Here is a 16074-nt window from a genome sequence, read left to right as displayed (position 1 = left end):
CACACCTTAAAGGAGATTTCAGACGTCATGGTGAACCCGTGAGTAATGACCGGCTCCTCCTCTGCAGTTCGTCCTTTCCACACGTCTAACTCCACGCAGCGGCAGCCTGCCAGTAAAACCTGCCGGTACATCTCGACTGAGGAGCTTCCGGCCAGCTGGCCCGCTATGATACATGACAGGATTTAAAATGTAAACAAAACCGACGGCTTGTAACCTGGCTTGTCATGGACCTACAGTAAGCATCCAACCAGGCCTGCAGTCTGCCTTGTGTCTTCTCCTTCCCCCATCTTTTTTCTTTTTTGACATTCATGATATTTTTGGGACTACTTCCATGCTTCATGGGGGTGCAAACGGATGATCACATGGACACATAAAGTTTCTTCCTGTTCTACTTATAGTTGTTCTGTTCTGATTGTAGATTTCTGGTTTCCTTAGTTACCCCCAAACTCTTTTTTTTGTCCATTTTCTCTTTCCAATATTTTTTTTTAAGGCAGCGAATCCCACCATATTATCTGCTCAGACATCATCAAAGGGCGAGACCCAAACATCTTTCAGGAAAATTGTTTTATTTTATTATTATGTGTTTAATTAAATTATTAGAAATCAACATTAAGTTTGTAAATTCACAAACTATGATTGTCAGAGAATCTTATAAAAATGGGTGCGTTTTGGTGGGAATAAAAACATGGTGGGGGTTTAATTTCTAAAAGCTTAAAAGCAATCATAAACGATGGGCTGGAGTTTGTGACCTCTTCCATTGGTTGATTGACCACTTTGCTGTTTCTATAACTTGTGTACATTTTCTAAAATTTGGCCAATTTAATGTTAAGCAAGAAAACTGTTTTTCAGAAACATTTTTTCCCAATTTTTTTTTTCATATTTTTGTTTTTCAATTTATCTTTTATTATTTCATTTCAATTGTTTTTATCGATTTTTTTATTTTCAAATATTTTTCCAAATATTCCCTTTTTCAGATTCAGTTTACAAAATTGCATTATTTTTAAGTTGAGTTTTATTACATTTTCTTAACTTTTACCCAAATACAAATGCTCTAGTCTGATCAGCCAGGCTGAATTACGCTCTGCCGTTGATTCCAGCCAGACCTGGCTGGACAGATCACAACGACGGGGCGGGGCTTTATGATTTGTGACCCTTTGCACATGAATTACTCTTTTTCTGCGCTTTTCTGACAGCATAATATCAAGACGGTGAAACACCCCCAAACACCAGACGTCATTTAGACTTTTTTTTTTAATGCAAAACTGACCGTTCGCTCATAGTCTTGACTTAGTCTCGAAATTGTTGTTGAAAATTGGGCTGTTTGTCCAGTCTGATTTTGTCCCACTTTTGTCCAATAATAGACATTGAAAACTGGGTTTTCTACATCTTTTCAACGATCTGAAAACCACGGCTTTTCACCTTTCACTCTTCAACCAAATGTAGATGTCGTCTTTTAAACCAATTTTTGCTCGTAGGGAGAGAACAAACCTTATATCCTCAGATTTCTTTGAGGCAAAACCAACAAAAATTGTTCCCTGGAGAGTTTCTTCATGGCTTGTTATGTGACACGGACAACAAAATAAAACAAATATAGCGTGTTGCTTTGAGTTTTTGCATCACATCTGTAGTAACCTGATTTGTTCTAACCTGAAGACACTGACCCTGCTAGTCCCACCTTTAAAATCCAGCTCTACCAGCTTTTACCCAAACTGATATGGCTGATACATCATATCGGTCGCTAAGAGCTCAGCAAGGCCTGCAACTTACTTATTAATACCCAGTTAAAAAGTAAGTTGCATTACAACATTAACCAATGTAATACATATTTCTCATCGTTTATGTCGGGTTTGAAATGTGGGATGTTAAACTCCTACCTGTGAGGTATGTATTATGTGACGAGTTGATGAAATAGTGAGACAACGGGAAGTTCATGTCCTCGGACTGATCCAGTTTCTCCGGAGGAATGACTCTGTTCTCGTCGCTCGACAGATAACTGGAAAAAGCCTGGAGAGAGATAACGCCTGAAGACAACATGCATACAAAAACACAATATCACACAACAAAAGTGAGAAACATCCTCCAATAAATTGATCTACATTTAGAATGATCTTATGTTAATTCAACAAATGAATAAAAATGAGCTGATTACTATAATTATGGTGTATAAGACATAAAGAAAAAGACCTGAACAAAAAATTATTTAATAACAATATTGAAATGCATAACCCAGCTTTTTATATTGTTATGATGCTACCATTCTCCTTGGGCTTTAGCACCTATATTGCTTAAAACTATATCAGGCGTGGGTGTCATGATTTTGGCACTGATGACTGGCTCGATTGCTCATTTCCTTCACCTGTTACACCTGTTCCTGTTTTCTATTTAAGCTGTTTCTCAGCCATCAGTGCCAAATTATTTTTAGGTGTCTAAGTGGACCATCCTTTTGAGTTTTCCCCCAATTTAGTGGTTGTTTCCTTTTTGGCCTTGTTCCCTCCTTCCTTACCCCTTCTCCCGCCCTGTTTGGGTTGTTTTTTGGTTTTTGGACTCAAGCCTTCTGTTCTGCCCCCTCCATCCCCCTGTTAGGCTTATTTTTTAGCTTGGTGTGTTTTTCTTTTTTGTTTTTTGAGCCCAAAAGGGCGTCTGAAATGAGCCCTTAAGGGGGAGGTTCTGTCATAATTTTGGCGCTGATAACTGGATTCATTGCTCATTTACACTCACCGGCCACTTTATTAGGTACACCTGTCCAACTGCTGGTTAACACTTAATTTCTAAGCAGCCAATCACATGGCGGCAACTCGGTGCATTTAGGCATGTAGACATGGTCAAGACAATCTCCTGCAGTTCAAAGCGAGCATCAGTATGGGGAAGAAAGGTGATTTGAGTGACTTTGAACGTGGCATGATTGTTGGTGCCAGAAGGGCTGGTCTGAGTATTTCAGAAACTGCTGATCTACTGGGATTTTCACGCACAACCATCTCTAGGGTTTACAGAGAATGGTCCGAAAAAGAAAAAACATCCAGTGAGCGGCAGTTCTGTGGGCGGAAATGCCTTGTTGATGCCAGAGGTCAGAGGAGAATGGCCAGACTGGTTCGAGCTGATAGAAGGGCAACAGTGACTCAAATAACCAGCCGTTACAACCAAGGTGGGCAGAAGAGCATCTCTGAACGCACAGTACGTCGAACTTTGAGGCAGATGGGCTACAGCAGCAGAAGACCACACCGGGTGCCACTCCTTTCAGCTAAGAACAGGAAACTGAGGCTACAATTTGCACAAGCTCATCGAAATTGGACAATAGAAGATTAGAAAAACGTTGCCTGGTCTGATGAGTCTCGATTTTCTGCTGCGACATTCGGATGGTAGGGTCAGAATTTGGCGTCTACAACATGAAAGCATGGATCCATCCTGCCTTGTATCAACGGTTCAGGCTGGTGGTGGTGGTGTCATGGTGTGGGGAATATTTTCTTGGCACTCTTTGGGCCCCTTGGTACCAATTGAGCATCGTTGCAACGCCACAGCCTACCTGAGTATTGTTGCTGACCATGTCCATCCCTTTATGACCACAATGTACCCAACTTCTGATGGCTACTTTCAGCAGGATAATGCGCCATGTCATAAAGCTGGAATCATCTCAGACTGGTTTCTTGAACTTGACAATGAGTTCACTGTACTCAAATGGCCTCCACAGTCACCAGATCTCAATCCAATAGAGCATCTTTGGGATGTGGTGGAACGGGAGATTGGCATCATGGATGTGCAGCCGACATATCTGCGGCAACTGTGTGATGCCATCATGTCAATATGGACCAAACTCCCTGAGGAATGCTTCCAGCACCTTGTTGAATCTATGCCACGAAGAATTGAGGCAGTTCTGAAGGCAAAAGGGGGTCCAACCCGTTACTAGCAGGGGGTACCTAATAAAGTGGCCGGTGAGTGTAATTCACCTGTCTAGCTCTGCTCTGTTCCTCATTACTCATCAGATTCACCTGTTCCAGTTTCCTATTTAATCTGCCTGTTTCCCAACCATCTGTGCCAGATTATTCTTGAGCCTTTGGTGTTGAGAGTTCTCTAGCATAACTATAGTGTTCTGATTGCCTGATCCTGATCTTTTTCTATATTTGGAACTTTGAGCCTGCTTGCCCCTATCTGCTCTGTTGCCCGCCTTTCTTCGGACTCCTGTCAGATTCTTCCGGGGACTGAACCTTGACCTGCCTCTTGACTTCGCTCTGTGGATTAATTTTTTTTTCCTTTCTCAGCTAGGGTCTGATCTCCTGTCAACTCTGCGTCCTTCTAGGCTTCTGGGTCTGGAACTGTCTGGGACCGTCCGCTGTGTCTGTTCAGTTGACCGACTGGAATCCTCCTCTTTCTCTGGGTACGGACTGTACTGTCAAACCGGGTTAGTGACTTGTTCATTCATAATCATCCTCCGTCAGATTATCACAGTCACTAATCTGTGTTTCTCTTCCTGCCTTAGACATCCTTGCCGCTGCAGCAGCTGCCACTGCAGAATCGATCTGTCGTTGTTTGGATAAACGTTTTTTTTAACTATTCCACTGTATGTCTTGTCGGAATTCTGGGTCCTACTTTCTGAGCCATTACAGTGGATCTGTCGGGATACTGCAGAACCTGAAGTTTTCTATTTTCTTTTCTTTTAAAGCTCTTTTAAACTAACTAAATTGATATTTTCTTCAGGTGTTTTGTCCATAGTTTGATCACTTGGATTGCAAAGTGGTCATCCACTGTACTTACCTTGCTTTAGATTATCCTGGTCATGTTGGTACCGCTCCATCAGAGTGTTAGTCTGTGCAGGACGTAGAGGGGGATAAAGGATTTCATTGAGCCTCGGGTCTCTCTGCTTGTTGTTGATGAACTCGGTCATCTGATCCACAGACATTCTGCCACTTTCGCCTCCTCTGCAGAAACGAGCAGCGTAGGATTAGCACACGGACCACAATGAGTGAGACAACCCAAAACTAGAATGCTGAATGGGAATTCATAGAGTGTGCTCATGTCACACTTTAATACTAAAATGTGGTTTCCTTTCAAATCTTATATACATAAAATGCTGTTCTGGAAACATTGCTGATGCTTCTTGCAAAACCTTTAAAGCCAAATATTACTTCAAGAAGAAGATTTCAGCCTTTTTGTTTTGCTTATATGCATTTATCTTCTACTGATTATCCTTAACTCTTGTTAAGGTAAATGAAAAGCATCCTTATTAAAACTAAACCATAAGAAATGTAAGAGTATCTAGACTAAAAAGGTGAAAAAATCCTGATAATCACCAATACGAGAATGTTTTAAATGACAGTTTTCAGATACTGTTGTAAAAAAAAAAAAAAATTAGTCTAAATCAAACATCAATAACTGTTAACATCCTTTTTCTTTATGGAGTGAATTTGGTTAAATTAATGTTGAAAGAAAATTAGATGTCTTTTAAATTGAAATATGAAAAAACAGATTTTATATAAAAAATATATTTTTTTTATATATATATAAAATATAAATATATAAAAATTTGAAAGAAAAAAGCAATCCAGTAACTTTGCCACATTATCTTTTTTATATTAATCTTTTTAAATTTTAGTTAAAAAATATAGTTTATGAATTTTATATTTTTTAACTAAAATTTTTTAGATTTTAATAATAATAAAAAAAAAATGTATGTGCTTTTTTTTAGTTTGGGTTTTCCAGATAGAGATCTTTCATTCTTTTTAAATATTTTTTTTAACAGATCTCTTCCTTCACTTCTGGGGTGGGCTTTCCTCTTGCCACAGCCACAGTAATGTGCTCATCAAGAGCCATAAATTGGTTTAGTGGAAAGACTGCAGTGTGTCAAAATCATAATAAACAGAAATTTGCAACAAGGAAAATTTGCATTTTGTCGCAAATAGAGAAAAATAAAAAATAAAATGTAGAAAATGTTCTGAGAAAATAACAATTAAAAATGTGTTTTTTTATTTTCATTTATAAAACCGTATCCTTTGCTTGCAACAAAGAAGGAACAACATTCAATCAGAATTCTTTAAAATCATCTTTTAAAGTATGTAGAGTATTTTGGTCAGATGTCAAAGGCTACAGCTTTGAACATGACAGATATGAGGCAGTAAAAATGTTCCTACTGCAGTTTGAAGATAGCGCTGAGCTCAGGACGAGGACACAGGCTGTCCAAGAAGTTCTTGTAAACATCAAGAGTGAAGTCCTCCAGTTTGATGCTTTCACCCTGATAAAGAAACAGGAGAGGAGGTGAAATTGCATTTTCACAGGTGACACAGCGAGAGTCTGATTTTTATATCTGTGGGTGTTTTCTCTTTTGTCGCTTCTGTATTTGTATTCATTTACTTTCTTTATTATCGTCATTAATGTATCTGTTCTTAGTTTGTGTTGAGTTTTTTATTCTATATTACTCTAAACTATTTTACAGTTTGTGGTATTTTTTGGTGTAGTAAGTCCTTTTTATGTTTTGATGTGGCTCCCTCTGTTTTTCTCCCTCTCTGTTATCAATCTTACTTCAGTTTTACCTGATCTGTTTTTTTCCAACGACATTCATACCCTGTGGTTCTCATGCCACTCCACCAGACCTTCAGCTCTTAAAAACAATCTGTTTGTCAACCTCTTGTCATATTTCCCCTGTCCTCCCTATGTCTATTCATTATCGGTAGGCAGTTGCCTAGTATTGTCTAATACTCCTTATTCCTTATTTGTACACATTATTTATGTTTTGATAAAAATCTTTTACAAAAACTAAAATGCCAAATGTGTCTCAGCCCCCAACAGCCAGCAGCAAAACATTTCAAAACAAACGCTGCAAAGAGCAGTGTTGCCAACTTAGCGCTTTTGTCGCTATATTTAGCAACTTTTCAGACCCCTCTAGTACTTTTATTTCAAAAAAGCGCCTAGCGCCAAATCTAGAGACTTTTTTCTGCTACTGGAGACTTTGGAGACAACATCTAAAAGCAGCGAACTCTGCTCTCCAGAGCCAGTAGATTGGTAACCCCGCCTCCTGCTCTCCTCTATCTTGTCTGCTGTCATGATTCATGCAGCTATTATTTCATCCAAATGAAAAATGGAGAACAGAGAAGCAGATCATGGCTTGTCTACAGTGAAAAGAAGGACTGGGTTATTTAGGAAAACAAGAAGAAAGGGGACAAGAAGAGAGGGACAAAACCTAGAACAGATAATTGATGTCTATTCTATTAACATTTCTCTATCTGTATAATGGGTCTGTTTATGTGTTGTCTTCTCAATTCAGAGGTGCCCCTGCCTGTCTTTGCCTAGGGCCCCAAGTTTCCTAAATCTGCCCCCATTCATTATTGCCAGTTTTCCATCTGTTTGGTCCATGTTGGCTCATCTTGTATTAATTTATTAACTAATGATAAACTATTTAATAATAAAAGTCCTTCACGATCTTCTCTGCTTGCTTGCTTACTTGTCCCTCTGCATTGGGATCATTTTTCACAGGAAACATGACAGACGAGACAGGCTCCTATGCTTCAGCCTGGTGGAACTGCTGGCCCTCCTCTGTGTCCTTCAGCTACACTCTGTGTCCACCAGAGCCTCAGAAGCCTGTCGCTGCTCTCATCACCTAAACCTCCCCATATTTCCTGACCTTACTGTTATACTACACCCACTCCTGCAGCTGAGGCAGCATCCACAGTCTCACCTCAGAGTAACTGCACAGTACTCCAGGACCCAGGTCTCTCATTATTGCTCCCTAGCCTGGGTCATACCTTAGTTCCCGGAGGCCCAAGCTTCCCTTCAGATCTTCAAAGCCCGTGTGCCACCTGCTGCACCCCCCGGGCCACTTGCTGCACCCTCCAGTGAGCTGCAGTTTTGCATTACAAAGCTTGCTCTGCTCCTCAGAACCAGCCCACGCAGCCCCAGAGACTTCCCCATGTGCAGCCTCTCTCTGCTGCCTCCTTCAGAGACGCTGCTCTGCCTGCCTACGACTTCTTTACATGTGTGTCCTACTTAAACACAAATCATGACAGTTGAAGTGCTTCTGCAGTGCTTACACACATAAACAGATATTCAACATGTACACAAAGAATTGATCACAGGAGAGGAAAGTAAAAACAGATTCGTACTTTGCTTTAGAGCAAACTAAGCCTTCCCTTTGCATGCTGTTATTTGGGTTTCACAAATCAAAGCTGTGTATAAAAAATATATATTTACAATAATTCTGTCAAGGTGTGTGGATCCTTTTTCAGTTTTAACAAACAAAATAAAGGCTTCAGAAATCACTGTCTGTGTTTTAACCCTTTAAAGCCCGATCCAAGAATAAAACTAAAGAGAAAATTACTTTTTTTTAGGTTTGAAGTCCTTATTTGGCCTTTTAACAAAATATGTAGAAAGAAAAAACAGCAATACATTTTTGATATCAATAATTTATTACTATGCGATAAGTCAAGATAATTTTTTGTGTAGTCTTCTGCCCTCTGTTATCAGGTAGATCTGATTGTGTAAAATAGGATTTTGAGCAAAGTTTTTACCATTAAATTATGCAAGAGGTGTCAGACGCAAAACATTTCAGAAACCGTATGTATCAAATATGATGCATTTGGCATTATAGGGTTAAAGAATACTGCGGATCCAGACATTTGAATTGAGAAAGCTTCCTGGAGAGGTGGCGAAACGTCTTCAAATCTTGAAAACCAAGTCCAGTGGATATTTTTTGAATTTTTACAGGATGGTTAAAGAATCATACAGCGGCATGGTCAGCAGGTTTATCAATGGATGTTTTCATGCCCAAAACTGCAATGAAATCCCTCAGTGCTACTTTCCTAAATCTCAATTTGTGTTAAAAAAAAAAATTAAAAATCTGTTTTTACAAATTCTAAGTATTCTGTTTGGCACTGTCACTCACCACCATTCCTGTTATTTTTCTAACATTACATACAACAGGGTGTTGCAGTGGGTAGCACTGCTGCCTTGCAGCAAGAAGGTTTTTGCATGGAGTTTTGCATGTTCTCCCTGTGCATGTGTGGGTTCTCTCTGGGTACTCCGGCTTCCTGCCACAGTCCAAAAACATGACTGTTAGGTTAATTGGCTTCTCTAAATTCTCCTTAGGTGTGAGTGAATGGTTGTTTGTCCGGTTTGTCTCTGTGTTTCCCTGCGATGGACTGGCGACCTGTTCAGGGTGTACCCCTCTTCTCACCCCTTGACAGCTGGAGATAGGCATCCCTCGCGACCCAAGCAGAGGATAAGCGTGATGGAAAATGGATGGATGGATGGACATTCAACAAATCTACGTTTTTATTTTCATTCCGATTCCGATGCTTGAATGTTTAAATCTGCAGATGTTGATGATTTCTGATTCTTAACCTCTGCTTGCTTAAATCTTAACATAATTATGTTTGATTTTTTTCCTAAACTCCTTCCTAAAAGTACAATACGATATAACAGAAAAGGAAGTCATTAAAATGGTTCCCTCTTCAACAATTGGCTCGTAACATGCGGTTTAATGTCTAAAATTATGTCAAATAGACCGTTTTCTGCAAATTCTGGTATTTTGAATTATAACAATGAAGAGAAAACATGTTTTCGAAATAACATTTAAACTTAAACTTTTAAAATCAAGCTTAACATTAGTAATACATAAAGTTTAGGAAAGGATAAAGAAGTTACTGAGCTGAGTAACGAGGATTCTTAGCTCAATAAAGACTAGCAGTGCACTCCTAAGAAAATCCCTTTAGTAAAAGTAAAAAGTACAATAAAATACAATTACTCCCAAAAGTACATTTTTCCTCCAAAAAGTTACTGAAGTAAAGGTAACTGGGTAAATTCAGTTCAGTTCAGTTCAGTTTATTTATATAGCCAATTCACAAGGCCCTTAACAATTCAAATATATCATCCAATCAAATTGTTTCAAAATTTTTCTATCTAGGGAAAACCAGTTGATTGCATCGACTCATTGACTCTAAGGCAATCCCTCACACTAATGCTGTAGCGACAGTGGAGAGGAAAAACTCCCTTTTAACAGGAAGAAACCTCCAGCAGAACCAGGCTCAGTGTGAAGTCGACTGGGGTTCAAGTTCAAGGAGACAGGAGCAGACATAGAAAAAGAGTCAGAGATACAAAAAGCAGCTGTAAAAGGCGGCCCCATCCAGGAAACACACAGCCAGGCAGACGAGCTCCGAGCCAGCTCCCATGTCAGAGGACGAAGAGAGCACATCCAGCCAGTCACACCCAGAGAAACAGGACTACACTGACATAAATGTAAGCAGTTACTACCCACCTCTGCTTAATAGAAGAATTGGATTTGTAATGTAATTTTTATTTTTCCAATGGAGATTGAAGCTATTCAGAATCAAACAAATATTCCAAATTGGTCCAAAACTTTTTTTTTTTTTTTTTGTCTCCATAATGTCAGACACAGACTTGGTTTAGAAAAACAGATTTTTTAAGGGCATTAATAATTTCAGGCTCAACTCTGGTTCAACTCTAGCTTGTGTATACCAGCTCTGCTCTTAATGTTCAGCGTCACCTTTATCCGCTGTTAACCGGAGCTCTCTGGGATCTAATCTTTAGCTCACCCGTCCATTCGGCAGCTTGCAGCTCTCAAGAGCATTCTCGATTCTCTTTCTGTCCGATGAAAACAGGCGACCGATACTGCAAGAGGAAAAGACACGCCATCATTTAGAAACGCTAACTACACAATGCTAATATGCTGGTGAAGATTCTCGGTCATCCAGGTCACAGTCATTCCAAAAAGGTTAAAAAACAATCCACTGGAATTTGTTTCCAAGTTAGAAGGCATATTGTTTCCCATCCAGGAAGGTTTTTCAATTCAAAATGTCAGAAATAGCGTGGATTCAAGGTTTTATACATGAGCCCAACAAAGACTTGTTTTGGTTTAGAAAACATGCAAATTGAAACAGGCCATCAGGTCCACCCCTTTGGAATAGGGGTCGTTTAGCTTCATTGTTAGCCCGCAATGCTAAGCCAAATGACCCCCATTCCAAAGGGGTGGACCTTTATGTAAGCCTACGTGATTTAAATCTTCACAGATAAATTATTTCTATCCTTTGAATTCCCAGATCTCTTTGCTTACATAGAAATTCTTCCTCATTCCTTTACTTTTCCAAGACACTAACTGACCTTAATTTGCTTCTAAAGAGCAGCCTTCCTTCATAAATGTCTAATCCACCTCTTACTCTGGTACTGTTTGATTACCAGGTCAGTGCTGAATTAGGCACCTCCATGAATAATGTCCCTGTTTTTACTTCCCCAAGTGCACATGGAATTAGGTTTATTCTTGGAGGCAAGGGACGGATAAGAGCAAAGTTTAGGTTTGTGAGTGTCTCTGCAGATTTTCTCAGGCTATTTCTTCACATCCACAAGCCTCCGTGTCTGAAAGCTGACGTTCAAACAGAGCCACTGTCTGGAATGAGGAATGAAATCATAACACTCTTACTTTTTTACAGGAATCTTTCCTTCTGCATTTGGCTGAAGCGTTAGCTTGACGTATCTGAAACAGAGAAAATGACCTGTATTAAAATTACACAGCTTTCTTCAAATTCTTACTTTCACATAAGCTGTTGGGATTTATTTGTAGGACACTCATCAAACCAATCTCTCTCTATGAGTGAACTGTGCTAATAAAGTGACCTGATATGACATATGTTGTGAATTAGCATTATATCAATAAAACGGAACTGAATAGCTTTTTATGAGATTTGTTATCAAAAATTGCATATTTATGAAGTGGGAGGAAACTGAAATATTTTTTTTTTACATATAGAAACGTAAAACTGGCTGGATGTGCTCTCTTCATCCTCTGACATGGGAGCAGGCTCGGCTCTCGTCTGCCTGGCTCTGTGTTTCGTGGACGGGGCCTAGCCTCGTGAGACCATCCTGATCTCGCTAGCTTTCAAGATTTCACTCGCTAATCAGTCTGGAGACTCTCTGTTAAGAAAATTTGGAGCCGTTCACCAAACGAACGTCCAATCAGCGTTGGCTTTGAGGCGGGTTGAGGTGTGACGCAACGAGAAGCGCGACAGTTCAGTCTAAAGAACATGGCGGCTTCAGCCGATGAAACTAGCGTTAGCGTTAGCGTGGCTATCGAGCAAGTTTTATCGGAGTATTTCTTCACTGAAAGAAGAGCAAAACACTGCTCTGGAGGCTTTTCTCACAGGAAAAGATGTTTTTGCTCTTCTCCCGACTGGTTTCGGCAAGAGTAGCCTGGCTGTTAGTACGTCATATGCTTCGTTGATCTGATTGGTTTATTTGGCCCGTCTATCACCAACATAGGCCAATCAGCTAACCAGTATTTTCGCCCCTTCCCAAAATTACTTCAACCGAAGGTTTCCAGATGGATATGCGGAGCAAATCCAGCTGGCGGAGTCAGGTTAGACGGGGCAGCCTTTTACAGCTGCTTTTTTATCTCTGCTTCTGTCTCCTTGAACCCCAGTCGGCCTCAGCAGATGGCCGCTCACACTGAGCCTGGTTCTGCTGGAGGTTTCTTCCTGTTAAAAGGGAGTTTTTCCTCTCCACTGTCGCTACAAGCATGCTTAGTGTGAGGGATTGCCTTCGAGTCAATGAGTCGATGCAATCAGCTGGTTTTCCTTAGATATAAAACTTTGAATCAATCTGACTGGGTGATCTGGTGAACTGGAAAGTGCCTTGAGATGGCGTGTGTGAATTGGCGCTATAGAAATAAACTGAATTAAATTGAATTAAAACTTTTACCTTGCTCTAGTATTCAGCTTCCCCAACTCGATACCTGCTAGGATCACCGTTCGCTGCAATCACAGCTAAAATTACGAGGTTGCAATTCTGCCAAAGTGCACATGTGTGCATAGTATTAAATACCCATGGAAGGAGCTTTATTTAAAAAAATGTATTCTCCACATGCTTTTTATTCACTAACGATGCACAGGTTCTGGAGTTTGCGAAATGCAAAACTACTAGCTGCCATTATTCTGAATTTTTTTTGCTTTCATTTTTGTTTGTCTTAGTTATGAAAAATATATGCATATGGTAATTTCTTTGTGTTTATTATTGTTAGGAAACTATTGCTATATAGGTTTTATTTTCCTTCACATTTAATTTCTCACTTGATACTTTTCTATTGCCCTGTATATTTTGGCTCACTCTCTAACATCAGGGTAATTATATTTTTTTCCTCTTGGTGCCTATTTGATTTTTTTCTACTTCAGTTCGTCCTGATTTTATTCATGCACCTTTCTTTAGACTTGCTGCTTTGCTCTCCTCCACAGCTGGTCCAAACCCCCTGTTTAACTAACCCACACTGTCATTCTCCACTCTCCCCTCAGTATTCTAACCAGTGTTGGGCACGTTACTTTGAAAAAGTAATTAGTTATAGTTACTAGTTACTTCTCCCAAAAAGTAACTGAGTTACTAACTGAGTTACTCCACAATAAAAGTAACTAGTTACTAGTAAAAGTAACTATTGCGTTACTTTTGAGTTTCTCGCCCCCGTAAACCTCACCACCCAGCCCCCACCTTCTCGCCGTGTGTTTCCAAAGCCAGCTGAATAGAGCGGACGACAAAGACAAGAACCTGCAGAGAGTTTAGCATTTATTGCAACTCAACGTAAATGACATCAGGGGGGAACGCCATGTGAAGTTTTATAACAGGACATTCAGATCCGGTGAGTATATGAAATTAATAACTGGGGATGTCTAATTCTGCAATCCTGTGTGTTTGGGTTGTTATAGATACTGCAACATCTATCTATCTATCTATCTATCTATCTATCTATCTATCTATCTATCTATCTATCTATCTATCTATCTATCTATCTATCTATCTATCTATCTATCTATCTATCTATCTATCTATCTATCTATCTATCTAGATCTATACTCTGTGTGTGACATAAAATATGGATCTCCACCCCTGCCACAAAGGCCATCAAATAATGTTTAAAATAAAAAAAACAGTAGGTTGAGAAGGCAGAGTATCCATCCATCCATCCATCCATCCATCCATTCATCCATCCATCCAACCATCCATCCAGATTTCTCCCTTTCTCCATATAGGCTATCATTTCTGGCTGTTGTCAGGTTAATCATTTGATCGTTCCCGCTCTCCATAGTTCTCCTGTAGCGCGAGCACAGGGCGACTGTTGCGCGCCTTTAGCGAGCATGCTCGTTTCCTGTCGCTTGCGCGGTGACTCTTGCCGCCTGCGCTGTGTGGAGATGCAGAGGAAACCGTTATGTGATGGGGAAACGCAGCTCTACGTAACACCGGTATTTCCATGTGGAAAACGCTGTTTTGCTGCTGGATCCTCCTGACTCTCCATCTCTCTGTGTGTGCTGTACGTTAACACCCGCCAGCAGAAACACCCACCTATTCAACTGACAGACGGAATCTCACTATTCATCAGCCATTCTCATCCTCCCCTCTCAGGACAAGGCGCGCACCTCTGGATGACCTAAAATAAATCTTTAATATCTCTTAAACAAAAGTAGCACAAACAATATTTTTTTCTGCACAAATCTGCACTAACGTTGCACTAACCATTCAGTCTATTTGCAGAGTTTTTTGACGTGGGTGGGGTGTCAGCTTCACGCAGCTGCGCACGAGTCCTATCATGAAAAAAGGTTCATTGTGCGACCTGAGTAACGCGCAGTAACGGGGTGCCTGCAATGGTAACTGCGTTATAGTTACAGTCAAAGTAATTAGTTAGATTACTCGTTACTAAAACAAGGTAACGGCGTTAGTAACGCCGTTACTTTCAACGCCGTTAGTCCCATCACTGATTCTAACTGACTGGCTTAATGGATGTTTGCTGGTTAGAACCGTTTAGCTGCTTGTGGTCCGTGTTACATGATTAAACCCTTGCTTTTTTCTACAACTAGTCTCTCTCTTTGGGTCCTTTACTTAACGAAAAATATGACAGCTCTCCTATTAACAAACATTGTGTGCAACTGCAGGCTTTGGTGATTAATGCTCACCTTATTCTGCCTGCAGGCCTGCAGGATGCTGGATTTATTCCGGGATGAAGCCACACAGAGATGGACTGTATTTGGTTTTAAGATCATTTTTGAAATAAATTGATTGCCCTGAATTTATTTACCTTGATAAATTAAATACTAATTCATTCGTTAGCAACAATGGTAACTAAAATAGTTTTTGTAAAAGAAAGACACTGTTGGTACTTTTCAAAACGTGTTTAGTAGTTAAAAAATGCATATTGTGTCAGATTTATTCCTAACTTAAACAGTAGAAAACCTTGTTTCTTTTCATTTCACAAGAACACTCTCCTTGGTGTTGATCTGTAATCCTAGGATTGTGCTTGCAGTGTAACAACGTGTGGGGAGGTGCAGTGAAGACATTTGTAAGATAAATGCAGGTTTTCAAAAATGCAAAATGTTTCTGTTAATTTAGGTTCAGTTATGGGCAGCAGCCTGTGGGGAATTTAAACACTTACAAAGTCAGCTTCCAACACAAATTGCTGGATGGTGAAAGTACCTAACTTTTAAATTATTAAAGCTGAGAAAAAACAGGGCAAGCTCAAATAAAAAGGAAGTAGATAAAGGACCAAATTCTTTAAAAATAAAGTGGCTGAAATATCTAGAGTATAGAGAGTTCTAGTTTATGATTGCAGATTATTTTACCAAGAGGTTCTCCTATGTACTGAGATCAGAGGACGATTATTAGATGACTTTGTCATTCCTGTCGTTTTCATGATGCTTTGTGCCTTTTTAAAGGAAAAGTTCGGTCATATTTAGAATTTAAACTTCTGAAACTACTTTAAATTAAAATGAAATTATTACATCCTGTTCAATAAATGATAAGTTTTTAATTCAGAGTAATTTTCATTTGAATGTTCTTTACTGGAGGCGTCCATGTTTGTCAAAGAACTACTGCCACCTACTGGTTTGTGACGTCACGGTGCGGTATCGGCTGTTGAGCAAGTCCCAATACTGTTTTTGTTTTGAAAACATGCAAATTAGAACAGACGAAAGGGTCCACCCCTTTCCAAAGGGGTCAAGTTAGGGTCAAAGTATTCATCAAATAGGCCAAGCAAGCGCTATTATCCAAGTCATCTTGAAAACATTCTTCTTCCAAATGTTGGCTACATATTACGTGTTTATTCTCTGGCCA

The 16074-nt window shown here is 39.7% G+C and overlaps 1 protein-coding gene across 1 annotated transcript in view; it reads right to left on the bottom strand.

The window, feature by feature from the left end:
• LOC119773964 (1-phosphatidylinositol 4,5-bisphosphate phosphodiesterase beta-1) overlaps positions 1-16074 on the bottom strand; it is a 75604-nt gene that overhangs the window by 44691 nt on the left and 14839 nt on the right. The window contains exons 6-11 of the mRNA XM_038271205.1: positions 11414-11467; positions 10533-10608; positions 6120-6220; positions 4747-4910; positions 1875-2021; positions 6-163 (exon numbers count right to left, since the gene is read on the bottom strand). Coding sequence (XP_038127133.1) covers positions 6-163; positions 1875-2021; positions 4747-4910; positions 6120-6220; positions 10533-10608; positions 11414-11467 — 700 coding nt within the window. The remainder of the gene's footprint in view (positions 1-5; positions 164-1874; positions 2022-4746; positions 4911-6119; positions 6221-10532; positions 10609-11413; positions 11468-16074) is intronic.

Source organism: Cyprinodon tularosa, unplaced genomic scaffold (genome assembly GCF_016077235.1).
Source record: "Cyprinodon tularosa strain WSP-4 unplaced genomic scaffold, ASM1607723v1 ctg794, whole genome shotgun sequence".
NCBI classification, from domain to species: Eukaryota; Metazoa; Chordata; class Actinopteri; order Cyprinodontiformes; family Cyprinodontidae; genus Cyprinodon; species Cyprinodon tularosa.
The sequence above is the reverse complement of the archived record's forward strand: the minus strand, read 5'-3'. Positions and strand labels throughout refer to the sequence as shown.